Below are 11,849 nucleotides of genomic sequence, written 5' to 3'. Positions count from 1 at the left end.
CTTTACTGTATTTAAAAAAAGATTTTACCGTATCACATATATTCGGGATTAAAAGAAGCTGTTCAACGAGGATAAATTTGAGGAATGGTACAAAACAGGAATAGGAAAAAAACGGCGATGTTTTTTTTTGAAGAAATCAAAGTGCACATCTTATCAGTTACAGTGGATCAACTTTATTACATGATGTATTAATACATATGCAAACATGAGGCCGAAAATGAATTCGAGGGGAGCCAGTTTTATCCCAGAGAAACTTCATGGGCAACAGGGATAGGAGCGACCTCGCTCACAAGGCCTGTGTAGATCTGGGTGTACTTGTGGACGACAGAAGCCCTGAATAGACAGCAATAAAAAAGTCAGTTTTTGAACCCTATTCACTCCATAATATTATCTGCTATATTTGGCAAAAACCACAAGCCCTGAATACACAGCCATAAAAAGTCAGTTTTTGAACCCTATTCACCACAAAATATTATATGCTATGTTTGGCGAAAACCACCCAAGGGGCGTTTTTGAAATTATTAGGGCAGCCTAAAAGGGCATGGCATTATTATAGATGCAGTAGTTAAGGAATTTATTTAGAGGACCACGGCGTCACCGTCAACATTCGTACAATGTTTTCTGCGACATCAGGAAAGACAAGAAGTGGTTCTGTAAAAATTATAGTATTCGCACAGAAAAAGAAAGAAACATCAATACCACACCACTAAAATGTTAGAGTTAATCATTCATTGAGTGAAGAAAAACGGACAGTACATCTCTCCACTATACGCATGCTTCGCATGTATTTGTTATGCCAAAAAAACTGTTTTCCCTTGCTAAGAAGAAAATGGGAGAGGAGATCAAGCACTCTCCCTATTCTCTTGGCGCCCCAACAAGCTCTACCCAACTTTCTGAGGTTGTTTATCTTTCGATATATAATGTACCATCTCAGCCTCAGCCAGTCCAATAAATATCATAAAGAATGTATACACTTCGAAAACGTTTTCTTGGTTTAACAAACGTACCTGCTTGCTTGGCCTATTCCCGAATTATCAGAGGTAAGAACACAGAACTAATATGCCGTTGACGACTGTTCAGATTCTTTAGCTTTCCCTCTAATCTTTCATTTGTCAAATGCCTATGAGTTACCATGTGCTTGTGGACGAGCGCGAACCTTAGCACCAACTTTTATAAGCATTGGCAAGTTTTCATGCCGAGCTCTCCCCTATACGTTTTCATCATGTCATAAAAAAAGCCACCGTGTGCAAGAACGTCTGCATCCTGCTGGCGCACCTAGGGTATATATATTGCTGACCTGATTTAAATAAGCCTTTGCAAAATATTTGGGTGCCCATGGGGCTTTCAGCAGAAGCGGTTTCAAGTTCAGATTTTGGCTGCAATGATTGCACGAATCAAGGAAGTTCAAGGGGTATTGCTCAGATCGCTGTTCTAGAGTAGCAATATTGAAACCTCTGGGACGAATTGAGTGCCGCGTCTTTGGCGGAGAAAGGCGATAGTCAGCTGGCTCTCGTGTTGGAGCGAAAGAGAGTGATATTGCAGAAGTATCTAGTCTCAGGGGCTCACACTTGTGTTTTTGCGAAAGTACCTGTATCAAACAGTGGACTTAAAATTGGCGTCAGAGTGTTTTGGTTTTGAAGAAAACTGCCCTTGCAGTTTTTTACGTATAGAAGAAAAGTGCGCGTGCACACATTGGCTTGCTGCAGCATTTGTCACTTCTGTGCGGCAGGAGGAAACGAATGTTCTTTTCTTGAAATTCATAATACTTGTCCTTTGATACTTTTAGCAATACGTTTAACCTGGCAGAAAGTGCAAAATTGCTTTTAAAAGCCGCTGATGCACGTACGGCTGTCTGTTTTTTGGTTTTGTGAGAACGAAGAATGGCTAGCTACGTTTCTGAATGGAGGACTCTTTCAACTTAGAAGGGGCTCACACAAAAAAAGTTAAACTCGCGAACGAGTGACGCGCAGACTAAAAACTGGGGCTGGTTTATAAGATGGAAACAGTGTATACATGAGGCCCTGTTTTTGCCAACCACTATTCGTATGCGACGCATCCACTTTTTATGCCAAAAAAAAAACTTTTCCTGACTTGCTAAGAAGAAAATGGAAGGTGAGCTCAGGCGCTCCCCGTTGTCTCCTGGCGCCATGAAAAGCGCTACCAAAATGAATAAGGTTGCTTATCTTGCGATTTAAAAATAACCGTGGTCATATGAAATGCCGGAGCGTATTTACCATTGTTGCGGTGCATCTCAAAAAGACCGCTAACAGCTGCCTGTTGACACAGCGCCTGGTAATCCGTATGCCGCTCATAACGAGTCATATGTACATAGATGAACAAGCCCATTATCAAGTCCTATTATACCTACGTTACTCTGCGGACTAGACACTGACCTCGCCAGTGTATCAGGCATTGGTCACGGTTCTCTTTCCTGTATGTGTGTGTGGTACACCAAAATATCTCCCAGTAAGCCTAGAAGAAGTATTCAAAAGTGCTCACAGGAAGTGCACTTCTCCGGACGTGTCGGTCGGGGCCTGCCAGCGCATCGTCACCAGCTTCTTCTCCTTCCGGTCTACGTGGGTGGCGCCCGTGCACATCTTCAGGGGCTGGTAGAGCTCACCAGGCAAAAAGTGGCCGGTCTCCTTTCCATGCTGGTCCACGGCCTTTACGACAAATCCCTTAAAGGTGAGCTCCTTCGTTGACAGCCGCACTGGGAAACAGAATGATTGTATGAAGGAGTAAATTCAGATTCAGATTCGTAGGCATTACGCAAGCGCACTCGCGTTCTATTTGTTCTTCCCACTGGCCACACAGTAAGAGCAAAAGAGGGCACCAAAGCGGCTGTGTCATGTCTATGTGCCACAGCAATTTCACGGGCGAAGCAGCTTAGGGGATCGGACTGTCGGCCTCTTATGTCGTCATCGTCTCATGAGGTTGTCATCGTGGCGTGTGGCCGTACTCTTATGTAGTCACGGTAATAAAACACCGTTAAACTCGTTTTCCAACGCCTCGCTCTCGAACGTAACGCGTTTTAAAAGAACACATCGGGGCATTTGTTTTCGAACTCCTCGGCCTACTTCTTCGCATACTTCGTAGCTTGCTGCGGTGTGTGACACGAAGACAACTTACGTCCAGTCTATCTCTCATTTATTTTCTTAAATCCGGTTCAACGCTAGAGAGGGCGCCACCGCTGAAGCAAGCACGCGACTGCTCCTCCAACTTAAGCTTCTGCAGCGCCCAAGCAGCGTGCGCCGTATGGCAAGAGAAAGACTTATAGTCTTTGAGCACACTTATACACCGCATCCTCGATTTAAGTTTAACAGTGTTAGAGAGCCTCCAAGTATCTGCCCCTATATGAGTACCTCTAAGATGCAGCAATGGAACTGAAGATGATAGGTGCAACAACAAGGGACAAGGTGGGAGCGGAGGGGGTCGGGGAACAAACGCGTGTTAAGGACGTGTTAGTAGAAATTAAGAATAATAAATGGGCGTGGGCAGGGCATGTAATGCGAAGGCAAGATAACCGTTGGTCATTAAAGGTGACAGAGTGGATCTCTAGAAATGGCAAGTGTGGCAAGGGGCAGGAGAAAGTTAAGGGGGCAGGTGGGATCAACAAGTTTGCGAGCGTCGCGGATAGCATAGGGTCGGAATAACTGGAATTCAATGGGAGAGCCTTTGCCCCGCAGTGGGCGTAGACAGGCTGCTGCTGCTGGTGATGATAATATAACACTGCATGCTTCGCCTCCCCGAGATGTCTTGTTTGTAGAGATCCCCCGGGGCTTTTTTTCTTTTTCATCACTTCTGTCGCTGATATATACTTGTAGGTAAAGCAAATACAACCCGCCGCGGTGGGTCAGTGGATAAGGCGTTGCGCTGCTGAGCACGCGCGGCCGCCGCTTTTCTGATGTATGCGAAAAAGAAAAATGCCTGTGTGTACGAGATTTCGGCGCACGTTAGAGATCCCCAGGTGGTCGAACTTAATCCCGAGGCCTCCACTACGGCATGCCTCATCGCCTGCGTTGCGTCGGCGCATTAAACCCCACCATCAATCAATCAATAAACCAAATATAAAAATGTTAAATAGGAGAATATCTTTCAATGGTTGAACCCGCTGCCCAAAATATAGCCTCGATACCCCGCCGTCATCTTCTCCAGTTCAGACTGAAACACACACTGACAAGCACGCGCTCGAACTGACGTATATCATCATCTTCATCATCCTTTTCTTCATCTTCACCATCATCATTCTTGTTGTGTCCACAACAAGGCGAAAGGTCTTTCCTAAAGATCTTCCGCCATGTCTTTAAAGTGCTACCTGAGTCCACCGTGTCCCGCCAAATTTTCGTAGCTAACCAGAGCTTGAATTGGGGCTAGTTGGCCTTTTAATCGGAACATTGCTGGCTCTAGGCGGGTCAAGGACAAATATTTACACACGCAAGTGAAGTGCATAATACCAACTGATATATTAATTACAACAAACACAACTTATAAGGGAAAAATTGAGATCACGTGACATGAAGGGATAATCAATCTCTTTGAACAGTATTTGTCACGCGCATGCGTTTTCCTAAGAACTGTCGAGTAGTTCCACCTCTGTTGTCGAGAATGCAATCGATGGTGAACTGATACAGACTTTTTCTTTTCGAATGGCATAGGCGTCCCATATCTCGCGGCTAATCTTTTCTGTAGATTTAAAGATTAAAGAGAACCGTGGTGCCTTCAAATTGTGCAGAGCACCCATGTCTGGCGCAGTGGCCAGCCAAGTGCCCTGGCGCTGAAACTTGCTTGCACATATTTTTATGTTTTCTGAGTCGTTTGTTAACGCAGCGTCCCTAATAGCTTTTCGTTTCGTTTGATTAACAGTGTTTCGTAGCTAATCCACACATGGAGTACATGGCCGACCCGTAGTGCGTTTCCTGTACATTGGCAGCCACTTTGTTTTAAACGAATGGTCCACTTGTTATCCCTCTCGTGCATGATCTGACCCGCCCATGGCCATTTTCGTCGCATAAATGGAGCTAGAATGTCTTCACGCCAGTATGTTCCCGAGTCCCCCAAGCCCCAAGCTGTTTTCTTATCCCCACGAGTTACCCCCAGCATAATTCCTTTCATAGCTCGTTGGGCCGATCTAAGTTTCTTTCGACATCGCTTCGTGAGACCGGAAGTTTCTGCCCTGTACGTCCTTACTAGAAGAACGTAGTATTTTTTACCAATTTCCTGAGTGACATAAAAAGCTTACTAGCAGGATATCAGGATTTTAACTAGGCGCTGCTCACCCCATACTTATTCTGCGCGTAATTTCCTTTTGAGTCTTGGGGTCGGCACATTTGTCAAAGATGGACGCAATGGCTTACGGTTTCCAATAATTCGTTACCTACCTTGAAGTCGCGTACCTTGGCATGCTTATTGAACATCACCTTTGATTTTTTGTATTTATTTTTAATCCTGCAAGCAACCTGTAGAAACTCAATTGACGAAGCACGCTCTGAAATTGCCGACTCGTTTGGCTGAACAAGACAATGTCTTCTGCAAACCTCACGTGGCTCAAGTATTCCTCACTTATTCTCTCCTCGCATTTTCCACACTTAGGCTTTCACTCTCCACACCGGCTGAAAATATTTCGGAGATATTTTGCCACCTTGCCGGAGAGCGTTTTGTATAAGTTATGAGTTCCTTGGCATAACCGAATAATTCCCGTGAATTCCTCGTATATATTGTCGAAGAATGCAATGTACAGCTTGTTGACTCCGGGAACATATAACGCCCAAATTACTGCTTAAGTGGGCACTGAAGCGAATGCTTTTTTATACATTATAAACGCATTATACAATGTTATATTACATTCCGAATGTTTTTTGATTACCCGTTTGATAGTGTGAATACGGTTTAAAGTTCACAAACCTGTCCTAAAACTCGCCTGTTCTTGTGGCTTTTGAAGGTGTAAAGTAGCACTTATGCGGTTAAGAATGACTTTTGTAAATTACTTGTAGGTATCTGACAACAGGCTTGAAGTTATAGAATTTTAGGCTCTTTGGTGTCACCTTGCTTATGTAGAACTCCTAAGTTTGCGATTTTACACGCCTTCGGTGCCGTTAAAGTCCTTAGGCTCTGCGAGAATAGGTCTCCCAGCTTTTCTACTACTACGTACCTACCAAGGCACGATATATCGGCAACAATGCCATCATCTCCTGCAGATTTGCCTTTCTTTATTGCTTTAAGCACCATTGCTACCTCATCTCTCGTACCAGGAGGAACCTGCCAGTCATCAGCGGTCGCAAAGCTTGTGTCTGAGTTAGAATCAGAAGTGTAGAGTTTTGTATAGAATTCTTCCATTTTTATTATATCATCCGTGTAGTTTCCGCTTTGGCTATTATCACTCTGGAGTGCACACATTCTTTTTTCCAATGGCGTGTTTCTTTCAAGTCAATTCCAAACTTCGTGCGCGTGCCAATGTTTCTGCAACCGTTGCGACGTTGAATGGATTAACGTCGGCAGTATTAGTATTTTCGGTTAATTTGGACAACTCTACGAATTCCATTCGGTCGTTCTCACCGGAGAATAAGACTGCTCGGCGCTTTTTAATACGGCCCTTAGTTTGCTTTGACTACTTCGTTTCACATTCGGGCTGTTTTTCTACAATAGCTAGGACTGACTGAATGACCACATTCGTGAGAGAACTGTTTCCAGTATCCGAATTGTTCGCTTTATAAAACAACGCGTCGAATTTGTTGTCAACAATATTCCCCCACTTTTCTTCCTCTTGGAGGAGGTTAGGCTTCTTCGGCTTTACTTCGTCATTATTTCCTTTCTTAAAACCAGGTAGATGCCACTTCTCACGATCCTGGGGCCCAATTCTCCAAAACGGCGGCCCGTCGCTTTAAAACGACGGGGTAGCGCCGTGCAAATGCATGTGTTCTGGGGTTGGGGCCGTCGCTTTGAGGTGGTCAGCGTGAAGTATGAGCTGCGAGAAAAGCGCTGTGGCAAGGACGCGAAGCGACACCCACTGCCCTCCGTAATTTCACTTGTCGCTTCGCGTCCTTGCCACATTGCTTTTCTTGCAGTTTATACTTCACGCTGACCACCTCAAAGCGACGGCCCCAACCCCAGAGCACATGCATTTGCATCGCGCTACCCCGTCGCTTCAAAGCGACGCCCGTTTTTTAGAGAATTCGGCCCCTGTGCTCACTGATTTTGACCCTCCCAATCACCTCTACTTCATGTGCAAGGCGTAAAGTGCTAGTAAAAACAAGTCTATTTCATTTCTTGTTTCCCGATTCGGGTCTTTTGAAGTCCGTTTCATGTTCCTTCTTTTGCGGAAGAATGCATTTATGATGTTAAGTTTATTGCTTTCGGAGAAGCCAAACAGGATTTCCCCGTAGCTGTTTAGAGAGCCTAGTCCAAATTTTCCCACTGCATGCTCCACCACCTGTTGTTCCCCTATTTTTTGAAATAATTTCTCCAATGATGATACAGCTGAGAGTTTTCATTTTATTCAACACCAGTTCAAGGTTTTCGTAAAAAAATGTTTTATTGTACAACATCCATCCTAAGTGGATGTTGGACAGGATATCTGCACAACGTGTAATATTTGATTTTCGTCTAGCAATAAAAATAGACGCTGCACGCGCATTATTGCTGCGGAACTCTGCCACATTCTCTGCTTTAGTCCTATGAACCATGAACCACCTCATAGATGATGTGTCTCAGAATGACCGCGATAACAAAAAAATCCTCTATTACGACGACTAGAAATCCCTCGAGAATAGTTCGTACAAAGCTAAACCCATTACGTCTCATCGAATACGACAGAGCCCAGGTAAAAGAACGGGTAAGCTGGCTACACTCGAAAAAGTTCGAGCATTTAACGTTGCAGTAAATATTTCCCAGTGGAAGTATTTTTTCAAAATATACGCATAATGTATAAATAGTTCTGTGTAAATATTGTAATATGAAAAATAATAAATAGTGTAAATCTATATATTTTTTTTGTTCTAGACAGAGAGAGAGAGAGTGAGAGAGAGCGAGATTGAGAATCAGAAAGGCAAATGGGGACTCGTTGAACAATAGTCGGACTAACGGGGTCAATATTTTTTTAATATTTTTTGAATATTTGTTCAGTACTGTTTTGTATTCTGTTTACCAGTGTTGTCATTGTAATTTTATAGTCATTTTGTTGCTTTGTATAGGAGGTGCCGCTTGCGGTTTTCATAACCTTGGGACCTCCTCCTGTATATACTACCCATATCATGTTGGTTTAATAAAACTTGTTTTCAATTCAATTCAGTTCAATATGTATCCCTGTAACACGGTTACTCAAAGTTACTCTAGCCAGTCAGCTAGTGAGTACCGATTCCCCAGAGCCTCCAGTGTGTGCTTAACAAAAAATTTATACTCTCTCTCTGACTCCAAACCTCCAAGATATGCATGGTACGAATACTGTCTTCGGAAATTTTGTCGTTAAATTTAGGAACAAACCATTCAGCCGGTATAACAAAGAGAACGCGGTAAATAGCAGCAACGTTCTCATCGATTGACTGCTAATAGCGATCTGCGCGCTGGCATTACGCTGGGGCACTTTGCGCGGTGTCACATCGCAGGCGGAATTCGGGAGCCAAAAGGCAGGCTCGGCGTTGTTATTCGTGAAAATTCCGTCTTCGGCTTCAGTTTTGCTAAAACTAGTGTATTGACGTGAAACTCAGCACTTTATTTTCGATATTCTTTGCCCGAATCGCTTTCTTCCTATTTGAAGCGGTAAGGCATTTTCTGACAATCTATATGAAGCACCTAAATTCGCTGGAGATACAATATGGAGCAGAACGGTGTTGATGTAGACGTGTTATGATGGTTTTATTTTCGTTCTCTTTTCAAATATTTTACTTTCGTTCTCGTCCATCTAATTAGTGGCAGCTTTGTTGCAAGAGAAAACTTGATGTAAACAATTCAAGCATTGGTTTGGGAATACGCACAAATGCCTCTAACGGTACTCTTACACGGAGCTCCGTTATGTGGACGCAGTGTTACCGTAATAAATGATTGCAAGTACATGTAAATTATTTTAAAAAAGATGTTAATGTGCGTTGCCTCACCAGCGATTGCGGATGCTCTTTGCGCCTATACAGCGTGTCTTTATGCAATTATAATGTACCGGTTTTCTACGGAGTACTTGTTTTGTCCTATACGCCCCGCAGAAATGCCTTCCGATAACAAAGGCACCTCTACCACGTGATACTAATATTTGTTTTCTAATCTTTATGCACCAGAATCATTCTGCAAAGATTAACGCTTCTTCTGTAGAAAAATATTGTCATCTATAAGCTTGATGGCTGGTAACGTGAGCCAAGACAGAGTTAGAGTTGAAAGTGAATACCAGTGACCACATCGTTTGGTTGGAAAGCTGCCTTGTCTTGTACAAGATGGTAGTCGGAGTCCTTGGCATCCAGGGTGGGTGATTCGGAATGCGCGGGGCGGAGGTTAGCAGGAGGGCCACACACATAGGAGGGTGCGCCATCGGGGAAGGCCAGGACACCCCCCAGAGCGAGCAGCAACCACGCGTATGAGATCGGCCCGAACATCTCGATTGAAGCCTTGGTCAGTTGTGGCCACAACACTGCGAGAAAACAAATGCGGGGTGATCGTTTAATACAGCTCCGTATCAGCTCTGATTGGGTGCTTTAGAAGGGTAAACATTAGGAAAGTGTAAATAAAAAATAACCGTGCCAGTACATGCAGAATAAGCCTGATGTTGTGCATGGTCTAGTCTGTGTAAGTGAAGTGCTGATAGAAAATAACCGTGCCAGTACATGCAGAATAAGCCTGATGTTGTGCATGGTCTAGTCTGTGTAAGTGAAGTGCTGATAGTTATGGTTTTGCTGCTTGGCCTCACTCTTGAAATAATTTCTGATAACCTTGTCTCCTTATCTCCTCTATGCTGTTTGGGGTGAGAGCATCGGAAAAAATAAATGTATTAGTAATACACAAAAAAATGAATAAAAGCTCTCTCAAGAAATAAGGGACTAGCATTCTGCATTATGCACAATTTCCTTACAAAACAACAAGTTATTTATTTTCAATGAACTTGCCTTCAGTACCTTACCTCACCTCTGTTTCAGTAAGGAAAGACGTCGTTTAACAAAAAAACTGTACAAGTATCAAAACACTTTCAAATTTCGTGCTACAGGGACGTGTAGCGGGCAGCAGTGAATTCTTGTGAGCCAGCACTAAAGCATAACTGTCCGAATTGATTGATTGTAGGGTTTAACGCGCCGACGCAACTCAGATTATGAGACGCGCCGTAGTGGACGGCTCCAGGTTAATTTTGACCACCTGAGGATCTTTAACGTGCGCCGGAGTCTCGTACACACGGGAACTTTAGCTTTTCGCCTCCATCAGAAAAGCGGCCATCAGGGCCGGGAATCAAACCCGCGTTCTCGTGCTCAGCAGCGCAAGGTTTCAGTCAATGAGCCACCGCGGCGGGTATAACTTTCTGAATGTTAACTTTATGTTGGCGTACAAGTCAGGCAATCAGACGGAACTCACCCGCCGCGGTGGCTCAGTGGCTAAGGCGTTGCGCTGCTGAGCACGAGGTCGCGGGTTCGATTCCCGGCCGCGGCGGCCGCTTTTCTGATGGAGGCGAAAAGCAAAAACGCCCGTGTGTACGAGATTTCGGCGCACGATAAAGATCCCCAGGTAGTCAAAATTAATCCGGAGCCCTCCACTACGGCGCGCCTCATCGCCTGCGTTGCGTCGGCGCGTTAAACCCTACAATCAATCAATCAAACGGACGGAACTACAGGGTGCACTACAATCGCCCAGTCTTGTCTTTTGTAGAGATGGAGTAGTTCGATGACCACGAATTGCACAAACAAAATTGTGACCTTATAGAAAAGTTGCCAGAAAGTGCCTGGGAGTCGCAATTATTTTAGGGTTTCTTCATTATGTCCACAATTTTTTCGGTGTTTGCGATAAAATTGTTATCATGGTTATTGCGATAAAGCAATCTTTCTAATGAACCAAACTTGTGTATTTCTTTGGGGTCCCTTTAAGCAGATGCCGAGAACTTAGCTGAAAACGTAGCCGGAGAAAAAACCACCATGATTAGTTTTTTTGGAACACCGTTGCTTCGAGTTATACATGTGACAGGTACAGAAACGCACTTTTAACGTCAAAAAGAAAAGAGCTGACTCAGCCACGAAAATGTTTCATCCAGCGCAGCGACGTTTGGTATTTCTTTTATATGAAACAGTGTATTACTTACAATTTGTTGTATCCACGGCAATGCTAAAGATGTACCTCTTACAGTGTTTTCAAATACTTGAGCCCAGAACTATCTACACAATCTAACTCGTTTGCAAACCGATATGAACAACATTTCAGATTGGGGTTAAAAATCTAACATTCAAAGGGTTTTTTAGACGAGCAGAAACTCAAGGTAATAAAACAGGCTCTAAATGTGCATTTGATAAGTTAAAATGCAGGCAGAATGAAACATCAGCGTGTGAAAGACACCAACCTGTAGAATGCAGTACTAGATGGTCCTGCTCGCGCCCGGTGTGCCTCTCAAACACGTCTTGTCCGTTTTTATACCTGTTCACATTCTGATGTTATCATAGCCAAATCAATAAGTAGTCATCACAATCTTGAAGAGGAAGTTGATAATTCAAAGTGGACGTCGAGATTAAGACAATAGCTTTAGAACCGATAAATAAGAAGGGAAAGCAACGAGCTACTAAGATAAGCTGCCATGTTCAAAAGGCTCCTCCTAATCAATGGTCGACCTCGCCTAGGAAGCAAATCATCATGTCTTAACAGGGTAGTTGCACGTGATTGAAGACATCCTACCTTTTATTCGA

General features: G+C 43.8%; 1 protein-coding gene across 1 annotated transcript; it reads right to left on the bottom strand.

Annotated features, from left to right (window-relative positions):
- Positions 1-213: 213 nt before the first annotated feature.
- Positions 214-11,545, bottom strand: LOC144178064 (putative defense protein 3). The gene is made up of 4 exons (XM_077705590.1): positions 11,510-11,545; positions 9,368-9,607; positions 2,500-2,710; positions 214-333 (listed from the first exon to the last, which is right to left on the bottom strand). The coding sequence occupies exons 2-4, from the start codon at positions 9,570-9,572 to the stop codon at positions 240-242; spliced, it is 510 nt and encodes a 169-aa protein (XP_077561716.1). The 5' UTR covers positions 9,573-9,607; positions 11,510-11,545; the 3' UTR covers positions 214-239.
- Between the last annotated feature and the right edge of the window lie 304 nt (positions 11,546-11,849).

This window comes from Haemaphysalis longicornis, unplaced genomic scaffold (assembly GCF_048455015.1).
Source record: "Haemaphysalis longicornis isolate Haplotype H1 unplaced genomic scaffold, Haemaphysalis longicornis Haplotype H1 scaffold_4, whole genome shotgun sequence".
Classification (NCBI taxonomy): Eukaryota; Metazoa; Arthropoda; class Arachnida; order Ixodida; family Ixodidae; genus Haemaphysalis; species Haemaphysalis longicornis.
Note: the sequence above shows the minus strand (reverse complement) of the source record. Positions and strands in the feature narration are given on the sequence as shown.